The 23,843-nt window shown below is 43.8% G+C and overlaps 1 protein-coding gene across 20 annotated transcripts in view; it reads left to right on the forward strand.

Moving 5' to 3' along the window:
* The first annotated feature begins 216 nt into the window (after nt 1–216).
* pdlim5a (PDZ and LIM domain 5a) overlaps nt 217–23,843 on the forward strand; it is a 128,745-nt gene continuing 105,118 nt past the window's right edge. For 16 of the 20 annotated variants that reach the window (XM_090236937.1, XM_090236943.1, XM_090236945.1 and 13 more), the window contains exons 1-2: nt 15,729–15,872; nt 16,455–16,621. In XM_090236937.1, the coding sequence (XP_090093063.1) occupies nt 16,523–16,621 (99 nt within the window). In that variant the 5' untranslated portion in view covers nt 15,729–15,872; nt 16,455–16,522. Of the gene's footprint in view, nt 390–15,728; nt 15,873–16,454; nt 16,622–23,843 lie in introns of those variants that run through there. The other 4 variants (XM_090236938.1, XM_090236942.1, XM_090236952.1 and 1 more) reach the window with 2 other exon arrangements.

The following is a 23,843-nucleotide window of genomic DNA, read 5'->3' on the forward strand; positions in this document are numbered from 1 at the left end:
ATATATAATTGAATTTACATTTTAGTGGGTTAATGTTCCCAGAAATCCATTGGCTATTATTCTCTGAATGTCCACTCGTATTTTCTTTATTGCTTTTTATTTTTTGTTTTCGTTGTTTTCTTTCGTCAACACTATGAAAATCTCGTGCATTCAAACAGCACGCCTTATGAATGGAAACAAATGAATCTACTGATACTGTCCCTGCTTTCATGACGTAACATGAAGAAGGCAATTCGCCTCCCTCGCTGTTGAACTGATTGTAAAGAGCGGAGTTCGTGGCAGAAGTCAAACTGGTCTAGGACGCCGAGGAAAGCCACAGGACCACATTCCCATTGAACTGGAGCAGACAGTAGTCGTGAACGACGGAGCCTGGACCGCGTGGTGAAGAGGTGGGTGAACCAATCAGCGAAACATCTATTAGCATGCATGACAAAGGAGATGGTAACTGCGCTGAAACAAGTGCACGGGGGAAAATGTTCTATAAAAGATTATGGTTTAGTTAGTTTAAGGTCTGTGTTCAATGCACTGTGCCGTGTGAGGCAGGGTCAAGTGCAGAGTTGGGTAGGTTACTTTCGAAATAATAATAATCCGTTGGGGTAATTCGTTAGTTACTAGTTGCCTGTCCAACATTTTCATCAGTAAAATAATTTTTGGATTACCCCAAACTCAGTAACATAATCTGATTACGTTATTTATGGATTACATTCCCCTTGAGCGGCATTAGAGGAAGTCCAGGATCCATCAAATGCATTTGGTGTGTCATCATAATGGTTGGTCTCTGATTTGTGGTCAGACTCGCTCAGGTGGAACAAACTTGCAATTTTTTTTCGATGCTGATTTGAATGTCATTCAGAACAGAGCTGTCATAATCTTTTTTTTTTTTTTTTTACAGAAACATCCTTTATGAATTTTTTTTAAATCCAAGAAGTAATCATCTAGTTTTTCACAAGTATCTGTAATCTGATTACAGTATTTCTACTGGTAAAGTAACTGTGTGTAATCAGTTACACCCAGCCCTGGCCAAGTGAAGGATGATGGCCATTGTATCTCACCATAGATGGAATTATGGTCACAAAGGCTACATGGTTTATACTGAGCTGCTGCTATAGTTGTGACTTGTCATGAACCTGTCATAATGTCCTCTCATAATGTAGGCTGTCGTAAAGTCATTTCATAAAGTCATGTCATAATATAGGATGTCATAAAGTTATGTAATATTGTAGGCTGTCATAAAGTCATGTCCTAAAGTCTGTCATAATGTAGGCTGTCATAAAGTCATGTCATAATGTAGGCTGTCATAAAGTCATGTCATAATGTAGGCTGTCATAAAGTCATGTCATAATGTAGGCTGTCATAAAGTCATGTCATAATATAGGATGTCATAAAGTTATGTAATATTGTAGGCTGTCATAAAGTCATGTCCTAAAGTCTGTCATAATGTAGGCTGTCATAAAGTCATGTCATAATGTAGGCTGTCATAAAGTCATGTCATAATGTAGGCTGTCATAAAGTCATGTCATAATGTAGGCTGTCATAAAGTCATGTCATAATGTAAGCTGTCATAAAGTCATGTCATAATGTAGGCTGTCATAAAGTTATGTAATATTGTAGGCTGTCATAAAGTCATGTCCTAAAGTCTGTCATAATGTAGGCTGTCATAAAGTCATGTCATAATGTAGGCTGTCATAAAGTCATGTCATAATGTAGGCTGTCATAAAGTTATGTCATAATGTAGGCTGTCATAATGTCTTTTTTTGTGTGTGAATTTTACCCCTTTTTCTCCCCAATTTCGTGGTATCCAATTGTTTTAGTAGCTACTATCTTGTCTCATCGCTACAACTCCCGTACGGGCTCGGGAGAGACGAAGGTTGAAAGTCTTTTTCTCCCCAATTTCGTGGTATCCAATTGTTTTAGTAGCTACTATCTTGTCTCATCGCTACAACTCCCGTACGGGCTCGGGAGAGACGAAGGTTGAAAGTCATGCGTCCTCCGATACACAACCCAACCAAGCCGCACTGCTTCTTAACACAGCGCTCATCCATCCCGGAAGCCAGCAGCACCAATGTGCTGGAGGAAACACCGTGCACCTGGCAACCTTGGTTAGCGCGCACTGCGCCCGGCCTGCCACAGGAGTTGCTGGTGCGCGATGAGACAAAGACATCCCTACCGGCCAGGCCCTCCCTAACCCGGACGACGCTAGGCCAATTGTGCGTCGCCCCACGGACCTACCGGTTGCGGCCGGTTACGACAGAGCCTGGGCGCGAACCCAGAGTCTCTGATGTCATAATTTAGGCTGTTTTAAAGTCATGTCATAATGTAGACTGTCATAATGTTATGTCATAATGTAGGCTGTCATAAACTCATGTCATAGAGTTATGTCATAAAGTAATGTCATAATGTAGGCTGTCTTAAAATCATGTCATAATGTAGGCTGTCATAAAGTCATGTCATAATGTAAGCTGTTATAAAGTCAGGTCATAATTTAGGCTGTTTTAAGTCATGTCATAAAATTATGTCATAATGTAGACTGTCATAAAGTTATGTCATAATGTAGGCTGTCATAAAGTCATGTCATAATGTAGGCTGTCATAAAGTCATGTCATAATGTAGGCTGTCATAATATCATGTCATAATGTAGGCTGGTATAAAGTCATGTCATAATGTAGGCTGTAATAAATTAATTTCATGAAGTCATGTCATAATATAGGCTGTCATAAAGTCATGTCATAATGTAAGCTGTCATAAAGTGATGTTATAATGTAGGCTGTCATAAAGTTATGTCATAATGTAGGCTGTCATAAAGTCATGTCATAAAGTCATGTCATAATGTAGGCTGTCAAAGTCATGTCATAATGTAGGCTGTCAAAAAGTAATGTCATAATGTAGGCTGTCAGAAAACCATGTCACAAAGTCATGGCATAATATAGGCTGTCATAAAGTCATATCATAATGTAGTCTGTCATAAAGTTATGTAATAATGTAGGCTGTCATAATGTCATAATGTAGGTTGTCATAAAGTCATGTCATAATGTAGGCTGTCATTAAGTCATGTCATAATGTAAGCTGTTATAAATACAGGTCATAATTTAGGCTGTTTTAAGTCATGTCATAAAATTATGTCATAATGTAGACTATCATAAAGTTATGTCATAATGTAGGCTGTCATAAAGTCATGTCATAATGTAGGCTGTCATAAAGTCATGTCATAATGTAGGCTGTCATAAAGTCATGTCATAATGTAGGCTGTCATAAAGTCATGTCATAATGTAGGCTGTCATAATATCATGTCATAATGTAGGCTGTCATAAAGTCATGTCATAATGTAGGCTGTCATAAAGTCATGTCATAATGTAGGCTGTAATAAATTAATTTCATAAAGTCATGTCATAATGTAGGCTGTCAAAGTCATGTCATAAAGTCATGTCATAATGTAGGCTGTCATAAAGTCATGTCATAAAGTCATGTCATAATGTAGGCTGTCATAAAGTCATGTCATAAAGTCATGTCATAATGTAGGCTGTCAAAGTCATGTCATAATGTAGGCTCTCATAAAGTCTTGTTATAATGTAGTCTGTCATAAAGTCATGTCATAATGTAGTCTGTCATAAAGTCATGTCATAATGTAGGCTCTCATAAAGTAATTTTATAATGTAGGCTGTCATGAAGTTATGTCATAATGTAGGCCGTCATAAAGTCATGTCATAATGTAGGCTCTCATAAAGTCATGTCATAATGTAGCCTGTCATAATGTCATAAGCCATATTGGGGGAAAAGGAATACGTTTGGTTTTGGTTTTGCTTGTAATGTGTGTGCCATCACGTTATTTCATTTCAACACAACTGTAGTCTAGCTTCCTATTTGCAGAATTTGGCATTTTCTGTCAGAAATACAAACTCGATTAGATATAATTACTGTGTGTGTGTGTGTGTGTGTGTGTGTGTGTGTGCGTGCGTGCGTGCGTGCGTGCGTGTGTGTGTGTGTGTATGTGTGTGCATGTGCATGTGTAGGGAGACGTGTGTGTGCATAATTAATCATAAATAATTAGTATTTGACTGAGAAAGAGAAAGAGGGACAACTGATTGTGTTGCAGGTGGAATAGAGAGACCCTGTTAACCTCAGCTACTTACCAGCAGTGACCGCCAATCACCAGATATCAGTGGGCTGTTTTCATTCATTGTTGTTGAAGAGAGACAGAGAGGAGAGGGAGGCAGGGAGCTTTACATTACTAGGGCTGGGTGCATTGATGTTTGGGGGTTGGGTGCATTGATGTTTGGGGGTTGGGTGCATTTATGTTTGGGGGTTGGGTGTATTGATGTTAGCTCAGTGATTGGAGCAGATGCTTTGATATGCCTCGGAGACCTAGCTTGCTTCTCATGTAGAGTCTTAAGCCATGGCCATATTGCCTCAAATGATATAGTAGGATGAAGACACATGTCCCTTGTTTTTTTGTGTGTTTTTGTTTATCTTGTCAATGACTGCGTTGGGTAGAGTAATAATAAAATGAGTCATTAAATAGTATAAACGTGTCATACTGTTCCAGAGTCTGTGCATAAAGCCACAGACTGAGTGATGTGTAATGGAGCAGCTCAGGGAATCTGCTCTTGTGTTTATCATTTCACTAAGCTGTCTACATCAGCACAAGAGCTACTATGTGGCACAGGCCTAGCTCTGTCTGCAGCCAGGGGATGAGGTAGGAAGCCATTGACAGGCAAACAGACAGGCAGGCAGGCAGGCAGGCAGACATAACCTCTAAAACACAGGCAGACAGGCAGGCAGACAGACATAGCCTCTAAAACACAGGCAGACAGGCAGGCAGACATAGCCTCTGAAACACAGGCAGACAGATGTTTATTTTACCTTTATTTAACTAGGCAAGTCAGTTAAGAACAAATTCTTATTTACAATGATGGCCTAGAAACAGTGGGTTAACTGCCTTGTTCAGGGGCAGAACAGACAGATTTGTACCTTGTCAGCTTGGTTTGAACTTGTAACCTTCCAGTTACTAGTCCAATGCTCTAACCACTAGGCTACCCTGCCGCCCCACGACCTCTAAAACACAGGCAGGCAGGCAGGCAGGCAGACCTAGCCTCTAAAACACAGGTAGACAGGCAGGCAGGGTGTGAGACAGACAGACAGACAGACAGACAGACAGACAGACAGACAGACAGACAGACAGACAGACAGACAAAGCCTCTCTAAAACACAGACAGACAGACAGACAGACAGACAGACAGACAGACAGACAAAGCCTCTCTAAAACAGAGGCAGACAGGCAGATAGACAGACAGACAGACAGACAGACAGACAGACAGACAGACAGACAGACAGACAGACAGACAGACAGAGCCTCTCTAAAACAGAGACAGACAGGCAGACAGACAGACAGACAGAGCCTCTCTAAAACCCACAGACAGACAGACAGACAGACAGACAGACAGACAGACAGACAGACAAAGCCTCTCTAAAACACAGACAGACAGACAGACAGACAGACAGACAGACAGACAGACAAAGCCTCTCTAAAACAGAGGCAGACAGACAGACAGACAGACAGACAGACAGACAGACAGACAGACAGAGCCTCTCTAAAACAGAGACAGACAGGCAGACAGACAGACAGACAGAGCCTCTCTAAAACCCACAGACAGACAGACAGACAGAGGGAGGGAGCCTCTCTAAAATTGCTCCCTTAGCTCTAGCCTGCCTGGGGCAACAGGAGAGGCAGCTAATCCTAGCTAAAGGCTGGAACTGGAACTGAACTGGACACAGCCAGCATGCAGTCAACACACAACAGCTGCTCTAGCAGGAAGGAAAGAGAGTTCGGAAAGTTATTGTTTGCACAGGCACCCCCATGGCTCCAAACTCGAGATTGGTGGATTGGTTGAATAGTCTGGATTGTTCTGAAGGTGGGGGTGTGTCTGTGTCCCGTATGGCACCCTAATCCCTGTAAAAGTGGACTACTTTTTTACCAGAACTCTATGGGCCCCTCTTCCCTATATAATGCACTACCCTATGGGCCCCTATTCCCTATATAATGCACTACCCTATGGGCCCCTATTCCCTATATAATGCACTACCCTATGGGCCCCGGTCAAAAGTAGTGCACGGTGTAGGGAACAGGGTAACATTTGGGACGAGACTGTATTTATTAAAACGGTGATTCATGAGAAGTCAATTATAGGAGACTATACTGTAGGATCTATAATAGGAGACTATACTGTAGGATCTATAATAGGAGACTATACTGTAGGATCTATTATAGGAGACTATACTGTAGGATCTATAATAGGAGACTATACTGTAGGATCTATTATAGGAGACAATACTGTAGGATCTATTATAGGAGACAATACTGTAGGATCTATTATAGGAGACTATACTGTAGGATCTATTATAGGATACAATACTGTAGGATCTATTATAGGAGACAATACTGTAGGATCTATTATAGGAGACTGTACTGTAGGATCTTGTATAGGAGACTATACTGTAGGATCTATTATAGGATACTATACTGTAGGATCTTGTATAGGAGACTATACTGTAGGATCTATTATAGGAGACTATACTGTAGATTCTATTATAGGAGACTATACTGTAGGATCTTGTATAGGAGATTATACTGTAGGATCTATTATAGGAGACTATACTGTAGGATCTTGTATAGGAGACTGTACTGTAGGATCTTGTATAGGAGACTATACTGTAGGTTCTATTATAGGAGACAATACTGTAGGATCTATTATAGGAGACAATACTGTAGGATCTATTATAGGAGACTATACTGTAGGATCTATTATAGGAGACTATACTGTAGATTCTATTATAGGAGACTATACTGTAGGATCTTGTATAGGAGATTATACTGTAGGATCTATTATAGGAGACTATACTGTAGGATCTATTATAGGAGACTATACTGTAGGATCTATAATAGGAGACTATACTGTAGGATCTATTATAGGAGACAATACTGTAGGATCTATTATAGGAGACAATACTGTAGGATCTATTATAGGAGACTATACTGTAGGATCTATTATAGGAGACTATACTGTAGGATCTGTTATAGGATACTATACTGTAGGATCTATTATAGGAGACAATACTGTAGGATATATTATAGGATACAATACTGTAGGATCTATTATAGGAGACAATACTGTAGGATCTATTATAGGAGACTGTACTGTAGGATCTTGTATAGGAGACTATACTGTAGGATCTATTATAGGATACTATACTGTAGGATCTTGTATAGGAGACTATACTGTAGGATCTATTATAGGAGACTATACTGTAGATTCTATTATAGGAGACTATACTGTAGGATCTTGTATAGGAGATTATACTGTAGGATCTATTATAGGAGACTATACTGTAGGATCTTGTATAGGAGACTGTACTGTAGGATCTTGTATAGGAGACTATACTGTAGGTTCAATTTGGGCATATCTCTACTAATGATATTGGCTTGGGCGCTTGGCCCCTCCCATCTGGGCCCCTGAACAGCTGCAAATCCCCACATTTCACTCAGTGTCTTGCTTGGAACTGCAAATCCCCTTTATAGGGGATCACCCTTCTGAATATTTTCCACTGTGAGTAAGGGTTTATCCCAAATTGTACCCTATTCCCTATGTAGTGCACTACTTTTGACAGGTCTCCCATAGGGCTCAGATTTGGGGACAAATAAGAGGGCTTGAATTAGAAGGCTCGTAGAGTTGAGCAGATAAAATGACTGGATGAACACAAGTATTTAGGATGTTGTAGTACCTAGACTGCATCTACACATGTTGCCTGTTATTGGATGTTGTATTCTCTCTTGACTATCACCTGCCAATAAAAAAACATGATGAGATCAGAATCAGATTCACAGAGTTTAGGTCTCCGGGGTGAAGTTTCCCCTAGGTACAGATCTAGGATCAGCTTCCATTCCTCTAATGCTAACCTTAGCCATTAGTGGGGGAAATAGAAAACAGACACAAGATCAGGGCCTAGTGGCATTTTCACCTTACAAGTGTGGTCCAGAGTCAGCAAAGGTAACAGAGTTGTAAATAAAGTATGTTATGAGGCCCCAAACGGGACTTATCATAGACTGTCAGTGGCTTGTGTTTCTTTAGCATTTGATTTCAATCCCGAAAAGGATCAGCATTAGCTGACCTATAAATTAAGGGGAAAGGGAATACCTAATCAAATGTGCACTGTCTGAACATAGAGATCCTATTCAGGAACAGTGAAAGGACACTAGGCTGCTCCTGGAACAGTGAAAGGACACTAGGCTGCTCCAGGAACAGTGAAACAACACTAGGCTGCTCCAGGAACAGTGAAAGGACACTAGGCAGCTCCAGGAACAGTGAAACGACACTAGGCTGCTCCAGGAACAGTGAAACGACACTAGGCTGCAACAGGAACAGTGAAACGACACTAGGCAGCTCCAGGAACAGTGAAACGACACTAGGCTGCTCCAGGAAGAGTGAAACGACACTGGGCTGCTCCAGGAACAGTGAAACGACACTAGGCAGCTCCAGGAACAGTGAAACGACACTAGGCTGCTCCAGGAACAGTGAAACGACACTAGGCTGCTCCAGGAACAGTGAAACGACACTAGGCTGCTCCAGGAACAGTGAAAGACACTAAGCTGCTCCAGGAAGAGTGAAACGACACTAGGCTGCTCCAGGAACAGTGAAACGACACTAGGCAGCTCCAGGAACAGTGAAACGACACTAGGCTGCTCCAGGAACAGTGAAACGACACTAGGCTGCTCCAGGAACAGTGAAACGACACTAGGCTGCTCCAGGAACAGTGAAAGACACTAGGCTGTTCCAGGAACAGTGAAACGACACTAGGCTGCTCCAGGAACAGTGAAACGACACTAGGCTGCTCCAGGAACAGTGAAAGACACTAGGCTGCTCCAGGAACAGTGAAACGACACTAGGCTGCTCCAGGAACAGTGAAACGACACTAGGCTGCTCCAGGAACAGTGAAACAACACTATGCTGCTCCAGGAACAGTGAAAGACACTAGGCTGCTCCAGGAACAGTGCAACAACACTAGGCTGCTCCAGGAACAGTGAAACGACACTAGGCTGCAACAGGAACAGTGAAACGACACTAGGCAGCTCCAGGAACAGTGAAACGACACTAGGCTGCTCCAGGAAGAGTGAAACGACACTGGGCTGCTCCAGGAACAGTGAAACGACACTAGGCAGCTCCAGGAACAGTGAAACGACACTAGGCTGCTCCAGGAACAGTGAAACGACACTAGGCTGCTCCAGGAACAGTGAAACGACACTAGGCTGCTCCAGGAACAGTGAAAGACACTAAGCTGCTCCAGGAAGAGTGAAACGACACTAGGCTGCTCCAGGAACAGTGAAACGACACTAGGCAGCTCCAGGAACAGTGAAACGACACTAGGCTGCTCCAGGAACAGTGAAACGACACTAGGCTGCTCCAGGAACAGTGAAACGACACTAGGCTGCTCCAGGAACAGTGAAAGACACTAGGCTGTTCCAGGAACAGTGAAACGACACTAGGCTGCTCCAGGAACAGTGAAACGACACTAGGCTGCTCCAGGAACAGTGAAAGACACTAGGCTGCTCCAGGAACAGTGAAACGACACTAGGCTGCTCCAGGAACAGTGAAACGACACTAGGCTGCTCCAGGAACAGTGAAACAACACTATGCTGCTCCAGGAACAGTGAAAGACACTAGGCTGCTCCAGGAACAGTGCAACAACACTAGGCTGCTCCAGGAACAGTGAAACGACACTAGGCAGCTCCAGGAACAGTGAAACGACACTAGGCTGCTCCAGGAACAGTGAAACAACACTATGCTGCTCCAGGAACAGTGAAAGGACACTAGGCTGCTCCAGGAACAGTGAAACGACACTAGGCAGCTCCAGGAACAGTGAAACGACACTAGGCTGCTCCTGGAACAGTGAAACGACACTAGGCTGTTCCAGGAACAGTGAAACGACACTAGGCTGTTCCAGGAACAGTGAAACGACACTAGGCTGCTCCAGGAACAGTGAAACAACACTATGCTGCTCCAGGAACAGTGAAAGGACACTAGGCAGCTCCAGGAACAGTGAAAGACACTAGGCTGCTCCAGGAACAGTGAAACAACACTAGGCTGATCCAGGAACAGTGAAACGACACTAGGCTGCTCCAGGAACAGTGAAACGACACTAGGCTCCTCCAGGAACAGTGAAAGACACTAGGCTGCTCCAGGAACAGTGAAACAACACTAGGCTGATCCAGGAACAGTGAAACGACACTAGGCTGCTCCAGGAACAGTGAAACGACACTAGGCTGCTCCAGGAACAGTGAAAGTGGATAGTAAAAAAGCTATCCATTGTAAACTGTTTCATATTTTCATATTTTTCCAAATGCTGTGGAGTTTTGGGAGCCGCATGGCTACAATTAAGCATGATTGTTTTGCGTCTAAATTGCCTAAATTAAATGACTGTATTTCTGTCAGCCAGCCATTCATTGGTGGTTAGCTATCAGAGGGTAAGGATTCAGGGTTGGAGATGGGATTTGTCCCAAATGACATCCTTTATGCCCACATAGTGTAGGTCCCATAAGTTTTTGGTCAAAAGTAGTGCACTGTAAATGAGTTTCCATTTGGGCCGTAGAAGGGTCTCCACCAGTGCATGAGAACTATACATACTACCACAGTGGAGGCAGGATAGAATGGGCATTATCTAGGCTCAGGTCTGGGGAACAGAGAGATCAGATGGCGAGACTGACATCATTAAGAGTAAGTCCCCCACCGTCTAGCTTGCTGCTCTGTGTTGTTTGTGTTGTGTTGCTCTCTGGTCATCTGAGCCCTTACGGTGTTGATGCTGGCACACCGTCCCTTTTCAAATCTGAATCAACAATTAAACAAAGTAATAACGGATCACACAATAGCCATCGCTGGATAATTTACGTCTCTTGTATTTCCAAATTTACTTTATTTTATTTTTTTACAGCATGTTCACATATACACACTTCAACAGCAGGATCATATGTAGAGGATTCTTACAACCCCCTCTGGCATCCTTCACTAAACAACAGTGAATACGTCATTTTGTTTAGCGAAGGATGCCAGAGGGGGTTGCAAGAATCACCTACATATGATCCTGCTGTTAAAGTGTGTATATGTGAACATGCTGTAAAAACCATTGATCATTCTGTTGAAGCTCGGCTGTTCCCCTCAGCCTAGAAGAAGGGCTGGATGTAGCATACATTGCACCTAACCAGCATCTGTGCCTGGGGGATTCTTTTGTTCATGTGGATGATGCGATAAATGAAATTTATGTGGGGCAGATTATCATGCAATTTAAACTGGGTGGAGTGGCGTGTGTTTTTGTGTGTGTGTTGTTAGGAGGCAGGGACAAAGCTAAGATCATTAGGGGGTAGAGAGGTGAGCATATGGGGCCTGAAATAGACACTGAGCCTGAACAAAGGAACTTTGAATGGCACCAAGTCTGAGGGTTGTGACTGCAGTGCGTACACTCTCATTGTTTCTGGAGTTATTATGACTGACTATCCCCACCTGGGCCTCAGATCCCCTGGGCCCCTCTGGTTCAGGATCTATCCTCTCTCTATTGTAATCCCTGTTTCAGGTTCTACCCTGTCTCTATTGTAGTCCCTGTTTCAGGTTCTATCCTCTCTCTATTGTCGCCCCTGTTTCAGGTTCTACCCTGTCTCTATTGTAGTCCCTGTTTCAGGTTCTATCTTCTCTCTATTGTAGTCCCTGTTTCAGGTTCTATCCTCTCTCTATTGTATCCCCGTTTCAGGTTCTATCCTCTCTCTATTGTAGTCCCTGTTTCAGGTTCTATCCCCTCTCTATTGTAGTCCCTGTTTCAGGTTCTATCCTCTCTCTATTGTAGTCCCGGTTTCAGGTTCTATCCTCTCTATTGTAGTCCCTGTTTCAGGTTCTATCCCCTCTCTATTGTAGTCCCTGTTTCAGGTTCTATCCTCTCTCTATTGTAGTCCCGGTTTCAGGTTCTATCCTCTCTATTGTAGTCCCTGTTTCAGGTTCTACCCTGTCTCTATTGTAGTCCATGTTTCAGGTTTTATCCTCTCTCTATTGTAGTCCCTGTTTCAGGTTCTATCCTCTCTCTATTGTAGTCCCTGTTTCAGGTTCTATTCTCTCTCTATCGCAGTCCCTGTTTCAGGTTCTATCCTGTCTCTATTGTAGTCCCTGTTTCAGGTTCTACCCTGTCTCTATTGTAGTCCCTGTTTCAGGTTCTATCCTCTCTCTATTGTAGTCCCTGTTTCAGGTTCTATCCTCTCTCTATTGTAGTCCCTGTTTCAGGTTATATCCTCTCTCTATTGTAGTCCCTGTTTCAGGTTCTATTCTCTCTCTATCGCAGTCCCTGTTTCAGGTTCTATCCTCTCTCTATTGTAGTCCCTGTTTCAGGTTCTATCCTGTCTCTATTGTAGTCCCTGTTTCAGGTTCTATCCTCTCTCTATTGTAGTCCCTGTTTCAGGTTCTACCCTGTCTCTATTGTAATCCCTGTTTCAGGTTCTATCCTCTCTCTATTGTAGTCCCTGTTTCAGGTTCTATCCCCTCTCTATTGTAGTCCCTGTTTCAGGTTCTATCCTCTCTCTATTGTAGTCCCGGTTTCAGGTTCTATCCTCTCTATTGTAGTCCCTGTTTCAGGTTCTACCCTGTCTCTATTGTAGTCCATGTTTCAGGTTTTATCCTCTCTCTATTGTAGTCCCTGTTTCAGGTTCTATCCTCTCTCTATTGTAGTCCCTGTTTCAGGTTCTATTCTCTCTCTATCGCAGTCCCTGTTTCAGGTTCTATCCTGTCTCTATTGTAGTCACTGTTTCAGGTTCTACCCTCTCTCTATTATAGTCCCTGTTTCAGGTTCTATCCTCTCTCTATTGTAGACTTCGTATTATATTGACACAAGTCCTGCTGAGACTGAGGCTGTCCTAACAGTGTTTGTAACATGGACACTGTGTTTGTTAGTCATTTATACTGTACAACATAGCACATTTTTGTTCAAATCAGTGTAATCGACCTCCATGTTATATTTTCAGAAAGCAGCACTGGGACTGAACTGGAATGCAACCCTGCCTTGAGTGGCCGCGCAGCAACTTCCATGTTACACAATTATTTGTTACCATGTCCATGGTTCCCATAATGGAGTGGTGTTTCTCATGGCCCTTCCACATGGCTCTTTATAAGCTATTAGCTGTAGTAGTAATCAGGGTCCCTTTGATCCACCTCCGTTCTTTGGTACTTCCTCTTCCTCTGCACGCAGGCTTCCCTGTGACCTCTGGTGACCTTTGGTGACCTGTGACCTCAGAGGACAGGGCTGCAGCTTCCCTCCCCGGGGCTGCTCCTGTTACACCTGGCAGGCCTCCGGACAAACACACCTGTCTGTCTGCCTGTCCGTCTGTCTCTCTGTCTGTCTGTCTGTCTGTCTGTCTGTCTGCCTGTCCGTCTGTCTCTCTGTCTGTCGGTCTATTTGTCCATCCTTCTGAGAGACTAACCGAGACCGTCCCCTCTGTGTGTTTCGCCTCATTCTCTTTGCATCAGTCAACGGCTTTATTCGGTGGAAGTTGTCATAACAGAGCTATAGGTCATGCATTAATGCCTCAGCCTGTCACATAAGGTCATGCAAGGTCATGTAAGGTCACATAAGGTCATACATTAATGCCTCAACTTGTCACATAAGGTCATGTAAGGTCATGTAAGGTCACATAAGGTCATACATTAATGCCTCAGCCTGTCACATAAGGTCATGTAAGGTCACGTAAGGTCATGCATTATTTTCTCTCTCTGCTTTAAAATGACAAACCCCTTTGATTAGGGCACAATTACAGTATAAGTGTAAACACCATTATGAAAAATAACAATAACCATCATAGCCGTTTATATGATATTTTTACTGTATGTACACTACATGGTCAATAGTATGTGGACACTCTTTCAAATTAGTGGATTCGGCTAATTCAGCCACACCCGTTGCTGACAGGTGTATAAAATCGAGCACACGGCCATGCAATCTCCATAGACAAACATTGTCAGTAGTATGGGCCGTACTGAAGAGCTCAGTGACTTTCAATGTAGCATCGTCGTAGTGTGCCACCTTTCCAACAAGTCAGTTTGTCAAATGTCTGCCCTGCTAGAGCTGCCCCGGTCAGCTGTAAGTGCTGTTATTGTGAAGTGGGAACGTTTAGGTGCGACAACGGCTCAGCTGAAAGTGGTACTCCACACAAGTCCTTTTCTGAGATAACATAGACTCTGTGTGCAAAGCTGTCATCAAGGCATCTAAAATAAGAATCAAGAATCTAAAATAAAACAAACATTTTGATTTGATTTGACACTTTTCTGGTTACTACATGATTCCATGTGTGTTTTTTCATAGTTTTGAAGTCGTCACTATTATTCTACAGTGTAGAAAATAGTACAAATAAAGAAAAACCCTTGAATGAGTAGGTGTGTCCAAACCTTTGACTGGTAATGTATATATTTTGTTTGCTATTCGAACGGTTATTACGGAGACCGAGGTCATTTGGCTGGCCAATTACCGTCATCTAAAATTCAATGAACGTCACAGCCCTACTTTTGAATGAAGGCCCATCAAAGACAGCTATTAGTGGCTGGGTGAACACACTGAGAGCTATGAGCTGGCTGTGGAACACCGACTGAGTGCAACTATATCAGTCTCCTGCTAAAAAACAAGTCAATATTGGCCTGGAATAGAACTGAATGGAGAGGAGAGGGCTTTTCCCCTCCCCTTTACCCCCTCTCCTTTACCCCCTCCCTTCCCCTTTACTCCCTCCCTTTACCCGCACCCTTCCCCTTTACCCCCTCCCCTTTACTCCCTCCCCTTTACTCCCTCCCTTTTACCCCCTCCCCTTTACCCCCTCCCCACCCCTTTACCCCCTCCCTTCCCCTTTACCCCCTCTCCTTTACCCCCTCCCTTCCCCTTTACCCCCTCCCCTTTACCCCCTCCCCTTTACTCCCTCCCCTTTACCCCCTCTCCTTTACCCCCTCCCCTCCCCTTTACTCTCCCCCCTTTACCCCCTCTCCTTTACCCCCTCCCTTCCCCTTTACCCCATTCCCTTTACCCCCTCCCCTTTACTCCCTCCCCTTTACCACCTCCCCTCCCCTTTACTCTCTCCCCTTTACCCCCTCTCCTTTACCCCCTCCCCTCCCCTTTCCTCCCTCCCCTTTACCCCTCCCCTCCCCTTTACCACCTTTACTCTCTCCCCTTTACCCCCTCCCCTTTACCCCCTCCCCTCCCCTTTACCACCTCCCCTTTACCCCTCCCTCCCCTTTACCACCTCCCCTCCCCTTTACCACCTCCCCTCCCCTTTACTCTCTCCCCTTTACCCCCTTCCCTTTACCCCCTCCCCTCCCCTTTACCACCTCCCCTCCCCTTTACTCTCTCCCCTTTACCCCCTCTCCTTTACCCCCTCCCCTCCCCTTTCCTCCCTCCCCTTTACCCCTCCCTCCCCTTTACCACCTCCCCTCCCCTTTACTCTCTCCCCTTTCCTCCCTCCTCTTTACCCCTCCCCTCCCCTTTACCACCTCCCCTCCCCTTTACTCTCTCCCATGTACCCCGCCCCTCCCCTTTACCCCCTACCCTGTACTTTACCCTCTCCCCTCCCCTTTACCCCTCCTCTCTACCCTCTCCCCTCCCCTTTACCCCCTCCCCTCCACTTTACTCCCTCCCCTTTACCCCTCCTCTCTACCCCCTCCCCTCCTTCACTAGTCCAGTATAAAGGGCCATTACACTGCTGTGTGGCTCAGTGTTTTGCCGATAAGGGATTTGCCGAGGCGATCTGGTCTGTGTGCTGCGTTGTCCACCTACCTGCATAGCAGTTACATCTCTGATACGACTGCCTACCTACACTAGAGGTAGGGTTTGACATATTCTAAAACACTTGGGCTGGTTTCCCAGACACATATTATGCCAAGTCCTGGATTATAAAGCGACTCTCCATTGAAAGTACTTTTTACTTCATGACTAGGCTTAATCTGGTCTGGGAAACAAGCAATTAGAGTAGAATTTTTGTTTAAACATCTTCTAGTCGTGTCCTTCATTTGTCCTTCAATTGCTTCTTAAAATAGTTTTCCACACAGTGATACAGCGTATTATTTTGGGAACTCTGTGGGCTGGGATTTGAAGGCTGTTGTTTGACAATGTTATGAGTTTTATTTTAAGAAACATATTTCGCTCCCTTGTTTTATTTATGTACTGAGGAGTACAGCGTATTCTCTCTGCATTTAATATTTAATCATATTTGAACATAGCATCTGAACTCAGATGTCTATCTTCGATTTATGTACATATTAAGTAAATGTTCACCTATATTGTTTTTGAGATATGGTAAGATATGGTATTCAGGTTGATTTCAATCATAACAGACTTTTATGGATTGTCCGTCTTGCTTCCAAATGGTATAATAAACACAATCTCTTTCCCTTATCACATTCCAGATCTTGAAAGCCAGAGTTACGGGGTTAACATACCAGTGGAAATCCATCCTTACCAGTGTTCTAGAACCATGAGCAGTAACTACAGTGTGTCCCTGCTTGGCCCGGCCCCATGGGGCTTCAGACTGCAGGGTGGAAAAGACTTCAACATGCCACTCACCATCTCCAGGGTGAGTACACGAACGCACACACACACACACACACACACACACACTCACACACTCACACTCACACTCGCACGCGCACACACACACACACACACACACACACACACACACACACACACACACACACACACACACACACACACACACACACACACACACACACACACACACACACACACACACACACACACACACAACCCCCTCCATCTCCTCTTGCTTGACACCCTCTCAATATTCCCTGAAATGTCCTCTGGTTGGAGCAAGCATTGGTCCCTACTTTTTAATCTTAACCCCCTCCCCCTCAATCCCTTTCTAACAGCCCACTTCACAAACGGATGTAAAAGATGATGTGCTTGCCTTAGCTCTCCCGGTGAAACTGGCATACTGTCCAAACAGGCAACGCACTGACGGACAGTAGTAGCCTAATTGGTGGGTTCTCTGGCTATGCGAGGTTTGGGTGCATTGGCAAAATGAATGCCCAGCTAACAAATGTCGGTTCCCAGAACGTTCCTGGAACTATTTTTTTTTGGTGTGGGAACGTTCTGTGCTAGCTAGGTACAGTGCTAGTAATGTAATGATACAACAAGACCTGCTTATAGGGGCAATATGCAATTGGTAGATCCATTTTTTGAACTTTGAAATAAATTATATACCTATTGATTCTTAAATAAAATAACTTATAACTTATAACTCGTTATTTCAACTGTCATTCCCCATTAGCACCCAAAATGTATGGGCCAGTCTTTCTCCTAGACCTGTGGTTCTCAATCCTGGTCCTGGGGACCCAAAGGTGGGCACATTCTGTTTTTTTTTTCCTTAAGGCTACAAACCTGATTCAAATCATCAAAGCCTTTTGATGAGTTAATCATTTGAATCAGCTGTGTAGTGCTAGGGCAAAAACTAAAAATGTGCACCCCCTTTGGCTCCCCAGGACCAGGGTTGAGAACCAGTGTTCTAGACTATTGGTCAGATGAGTTGCAACCCCCCACAAAGGTAAATCCAAACCAAATCTGGCACCACACTTATCCATTGAAAACAACTGAAGCCATACACTGTTTATGCGCCCGACCTACTGTATACAATGGTAGATTTACACATGTATGGGCCACGGGAGGTTGGTGGCACCTTAATTGGGGAGGACGGGCTAGTGGTAAAATTGAACCAGAATTTAACTAGGCAATTCAGTTAAGAGCACATTTTTATTTCCTATGACGGCCTACCCTGGCCAAACCCTGACGACGCTGTGCCAATTGTGCACCACCCTATGGGACTCCCGATCACCGGCCGGATGTGATATTTCCTGGATTCGAACCAGGGACTGTAGTGACACTGTTTGCAGCACTCGGGAGCCCAATGGCTGGAGCGGATAGAGTTGAATTGTATCAAACACATGATCCCATTCCATTTGCTCCGTTCCAGCCATTATTATGAGCTGTCCTTCCCTTCAGCAGCCTCCACTGGACTCTGGGCAATATGTTGTCTAATGCTATGTTGGTAATGCACGCCTCCCACGGTATAGAAATTAGTGGCAGAGAGAAGAGGGTCAGGGTGAATAAGAACTGGTGAGAGCTGGAGAGCCCTGCTGTAATGCCAGTCTATGACCTAACACTCTAATTGAACTCAGTTTCCCTCTGTTACATCTCTTGTGAGACATTACTCATACTCCATAAACGCTATTGTTTTCATTTGGTACAAACCACACGAGAGACCGAGCCATTCAATTCCATTTAAAGACTGTGGATGGAGCCTCTGACCACTGAAGAGCGGCAAGGACCTATCAAATTTTCACGAAGAGAGGCCAAAGGACAATGGGCTCCTCCCAAACGGTACCCTATTCCCTTATTTAGTGCACTACTTTTGACTAGAGCCCTGTCCCTATGGACCCTGGACATACATACAGGGAATAGGGTGCCGTTTGGGATGCAGTAACAGATATGGACACTTCCCAATATAACTACAGTGGAGGTTCTCTGAAAAAGCCATGGGTGTAGGTTATTAGAAGCCCCAGTGGGGATGGCGGACCATTGACGAGGACAGCCATTGTTAACACTTGTCTTGTTTTCTGACCTCATTGTCTATGGCTTAACAACCTCCCCCTCTCTCTGAAGTGTCCACAGTTTCACAATAGTATTTTAGTAACACTTAAAATGCTTAATAACTTGTAACAGGCATGCACAGCGCCTTCAGAATGTATTCAGACCCCTTGACTAATAGCACATATTGTTGTGTTACAGCCTGAATAAAAAAATGGATTAACTAGATTATTTCTTCTTATCCATCTACACACAATAGCCAATAATGACATCACAATACCCCATAATGACATCACAATACCCCACAATGACATCACAATACCCCGTAATGACATCACAATACCCCATAATGACATCACAATACCCCATAATGACAAAGTGAAAATTAATAAAAAAATTGAGAAATGAAATACAGAATACTGAGGCTGTATAATGTTTTATTAATAGGCTCATAATATGTAATGTCTCTATATATAGCATATTTTTTTGAGATGAAAACGAATAAGACCGTAGTAGGATAACATATATTAAGTAGAGTAGAACACCTTTGAGGACTCGAACTCTGCTCTTGACAGGGAATGATGTAGCACAGCTGGGGTGAGAACGCTGACGGAGAGAAGCTTGGCTAGACCTGCTGTGTTAGATTTGTAAATGTCCCTCCAAATACTGCGATGGCCACAGTCTCAACTGTGAACCCTGTGGGGAGCATCATTCATTCGTCACTCTGCCAGACCAACAGCTCAAAAAAACAAAAAAGGCCTAGATTGATGGTGTTGCTTTTGGGGTGTCAATACAATGTTACAGCTGTGATGTGAAAGAAAGCCTCAGGAAGAGAACTGAAGTGGACATTTTGGCTACTGGAGATTTTTTAGAGACTCTTGTTTACTGTTCAGTCTTTCTCAACTGTGTGCCAACTAAGAGAACAGGCTTTCTTCAGGGTTACACCAACCCCTGTCTGTCCAGTGTTAGGGGGGCGGGGGGGGGGGTCTCTAGAGACTGATCTGGGGTCAGATCTTAATTTCCCACGCTAATGGTTTGGGTTAGTATTAGGAGAGGGGAAGCTGATCCTAGATCTGTATTTAAGGGAATTTGGATTGACAGGCCACCCTCTTTAGTATTTATATTAATCCGACATGTTTGAGGCCAAAACAACAGCATCACTTAGACACACAAATCAGTCTTTAACAGAGGGTCCTGCCTGTTGTGTTTTACTCTCGTATTTACGTTAATATTGAGCCTGTTTGTGACATTGTGAACCTTTGTATGGTCGGTCTCAATGTGTCTGTATGCACATAAGATAAAAATTGAGAACGTAAAGAGACTAATTCTGTTTAGACGAGGTGCTTAACCCTTAACCCCCACACATTGACTCTGTACCAGTATCCCCTGTATAATAGCCTCCATACTGACTCTGTACCGGTATCCCCTGTATAATACCCTCCATACTGACTCTGTACCAGTATCCCCTGTATAATACCCTCCATACTGACTCTGTACCAGTACCCCCTGTATAATACCCTCCATACTGACTCTGTACCAGTACCCCCTGTATAATACCCTCCATACTGACTCTCTACCAGTATCCCCTGTATAATACCCTCCATACTGACTCTGTACCAGTATCCCCTGTATAATACCCTCCATACTGACTCTCTACCAGTATCCCCTGTATAATACCCTCCATACTGACTCTGTACCAGTATCCCCTGTATAATACCCTCCATACTGACTCTGTACCAGTATCCCCTGTATAATACCCTCCATACTGACTCTGTACCAGTATCCCCTGTATAATACCCTCCATACTGACTCTGTACCAGTATCCCCTGTATAATAGCCTCCATACTGACTCTGTACCAGTATCCCCTGTATAATACCCTCCATACTGACTCTGTACCAGTATCCCCTGTATAATACCCTCCATACTGACTCTCTACCAGTATCCCCTGTATAATACCCTCCATACTGACTCTGTACCAGTATCCCCTGTATAATAGCCTCCATACTGACTCTCTACCAGTATCCCCTGTATAATACCCTCCATACTGACTCTGTACCAGTATCCCCTGTATAATACCCTCCATACTGACTCTGTACCAGTATCCCCTGTATAATACCCTCCATACTGACTCTGTACCAGTATCCCCTGTATAATACCCTCCATACTGACTCTGTACCAGTATCCCCTGTATAATACCCTCCATACTGACTCTGTACCAGTATCCCCTGTATAATAGCCTCCATACTGACTCTCTACCAGTATCCCCTGTATAATACCCTCCATACTGACTCTGTACCAGTATCCCCTGTATAATACCCTCCATACTGACTCTGTACCAGTATCCCCTGTATAATAGCCTCCATACTGACTCTCTACCAGTATCCCCTGTATAATACCCTCCATACTGACTCGGAACCGGTACCCCCTGTATAATACCCTCCATACTGACTCTGTACCAGTATCCCCTGTATAATAGCCTCCATACTGACTCTGTACCGGTATCCCCTGTATAATACCCTCCATACTGACTCTGTACCAGTATCCCCTGTATAATAGCCTCCATACTGACTCTCTACCAGTATCCCCTGTATAATAGCCTCCATACTGACTCGGAACCGGTACCCCCTGTATAATACCCTCCATACTGACTCTGTACCAGTATCCCCTGTATAATAGCCTCCATACTGACTCTGTACCAGTACCCCCTGTATAATACCCTCCATACTGACTCTGTACCAGTATCCCCTGTATAATAGCCTCCATACTGACTCTCTACCAGTATCCCCTGTATAATACCCTCCATACTGACTCTGTACCAGTATCCCCTGTATAATACCCTCCATACTGACTCTGTACCAGTATCCCCTGTATAATACCCTCCATACTGACTCTGTACCAGTATCCCCTGTATAATAGCCTCCATACTGACTCTGTACCAGTATCCCCTGTATAATAGCCTCCATACTGACTCTGTACCAGTATCCCCTGTATAATAGCCTCCATACTGACTCTCTACCAGTATCCCCTGTATATATAGCCTCCACACTGACTCTGTACCAGTATCCCCTGTATAATAGCCTCCATACTGACTCTGTACCAGTATCCCCTGTATAATACCCTCCATACTGACTCTGTACCAGTATCCCCTGTATAATAGCCTCCATACTGACTCTGTACCAGTATCCCCTGTATAATACCCTCCATACTGACTCTGTACCAGTATCCCCTGTATAATAGCCTCCATACTGACTCTGTACCAGTATCCCCTGTATAATACCCTCCATACTGACTCTGTACCAGTATCCCCTGTATAATACCCTCCATACTGACTCTGTACCAGTACCCCCTGTATAATAGCCTCCATACTGACTCTGTACCAGTACCCCCTGTATAATACCCTCCATACTGACTCTGTACCAGTATCCCCTGTATAATACCCTCCATACTGACTCTGTACCAGTATCCCCTGTATAATAGCCTCCATACTGACTCTGTACCAGTATCCCCTGTATAATACCCTCCATACTGACTCTGTACCAGTATCCCCTGTATAATAGCCTCGTTATTGTTATTTTATTGTGTTACTTTTTATATATTTTTTAACTGTAGTTTATTTGGTAAATATTTTCTTAACTCTTTCTTGAGCAACATTGTTGTTTAAGGGCGTTGTAAGTAAGCATTTGTAAGGTCTACACTTGTATTCGGAGCATGTGACAAATAAAGTTTGATTTGATTGAAATCCTTTAAATGTATTTTATAGTGCACTACTTTTGACCAGAGGCCTATGGGCCCTAGTCAAAAGTAGGTCCACTATATAGTGAATAGGGTGCCGATACAGACAATAACTTTTACTGATGGAGGCAGGATGATGACAAGCAGCAAATCCCAAACTGCAAAAATCACTAAAGCTGGAGACTCTTACCTTCCTCACTAGCTTTAAGCACCAGCTGTCAGAGCAGCTCACAGATCACTGCACCTGTACATAGCTCATCTGTAAATAGCCCATCCAATCTACCTCATCCCTAAACTGTATTTATTTATTTATCTTGCTCCTTTGCACCCCAGTATCTCTACTTGTACATTCATCTTCTGCACATTCCACCATTCCAGTGTTTAATTGCTATATTGTAATTACTTCACCACCACGGCCTATTTATTTACTCCCTTATCCTACCTCATTTGCACACACTGTATATAGACTTTTTCTACTGTATTATTGACTGTATGTTTGTTTATTCCACGTGTAACTCTGTGTTGTTGTTTGTGTCGAACTGCTTTGCTTTATCTTGGCCAGGTCACAGTTGTAAATGAGAACTTGTTCTCAACTTGCCTACCTGGTTAAATAAAGGTGAAATAAAAAAATAAATACAAAAATCCCCTGTTTTAGCCGTCTCACATGGTGATACAGGAACCATGCAGAGGAGCTAATCTACTCAGGCAACAGTACTCAAGATGTCATAGAAATCCCTCATCACTCTCAGCAGATATCAAGTTATAGATGATGTATTTTTTTATCCTGCTGTTTCTGGGGAGGCTCAGAGTGACAGTCTTACAGTCATGTGCCTCTGTGCAGTCCCAAAGGCACTGCTTGTCTTTGTCTTTCACACTCAGACAATGTTGTCTTTCGGTTTCTCCGTCATTCTGCGAACACTGGGTTGTTATGACTGTTTTAGGTTGGCGTCATTTAGTTTTGCAATGTTGTACCACGGGCTTGTGAATAAATGGGTGCCTTGTTTTCTTTAGGTCTCTGACACCATTATGCTGCTACTGCAAAGCCTTCATTCACTGTGTCTGCATGTCTGTTAGCAAAGCCTTCATTCACTGTGTCTGCATGTCTGTTAACAAAGCCTTCATTCACTGTGTCTGCATGTCTGTTAGCAAAGCCTTCATTCACTGTGTCTGCATGTCTGTTAGCAAAGCCTTCATTCACTGTGTCTGCATGTCTGTTAGCAAAGCCTTCATTCACTGTGTCTGCATGTCTGTTAGCAAAGCCTTCATTCACTGTGTCTGCATGTCTGTTAGCAAAGCCTTCATTCACTGTGTCTGCATGTCTGTTAGCAAAGCCTTCATTCTCTGTGTCTGCATGTCTGTTAACAAAGCCTTCATTCACTGTGTCTGCATGTCTGTTAGCAAAGCCTTCATTCACTGTGTCTGCATGTCTGTTAGCAAAGCCTTCATTCACTGTGTCTGC

This window comes from Oncorhynchus mykiss, chromosome 6 (genome assembly GCF_057628025.1).
Source record: "Oncorhynchus mykiss isolate SJ-2025 chromosome 6, ASM5762802v1, whole genome shotgun sequence".
NCBI lineage: Eukaryota > Metazoa > Chordata > Actinopteri > Salmoniformes > Salmonidae > Oncorhynchus > Oncorhynchus mykiss.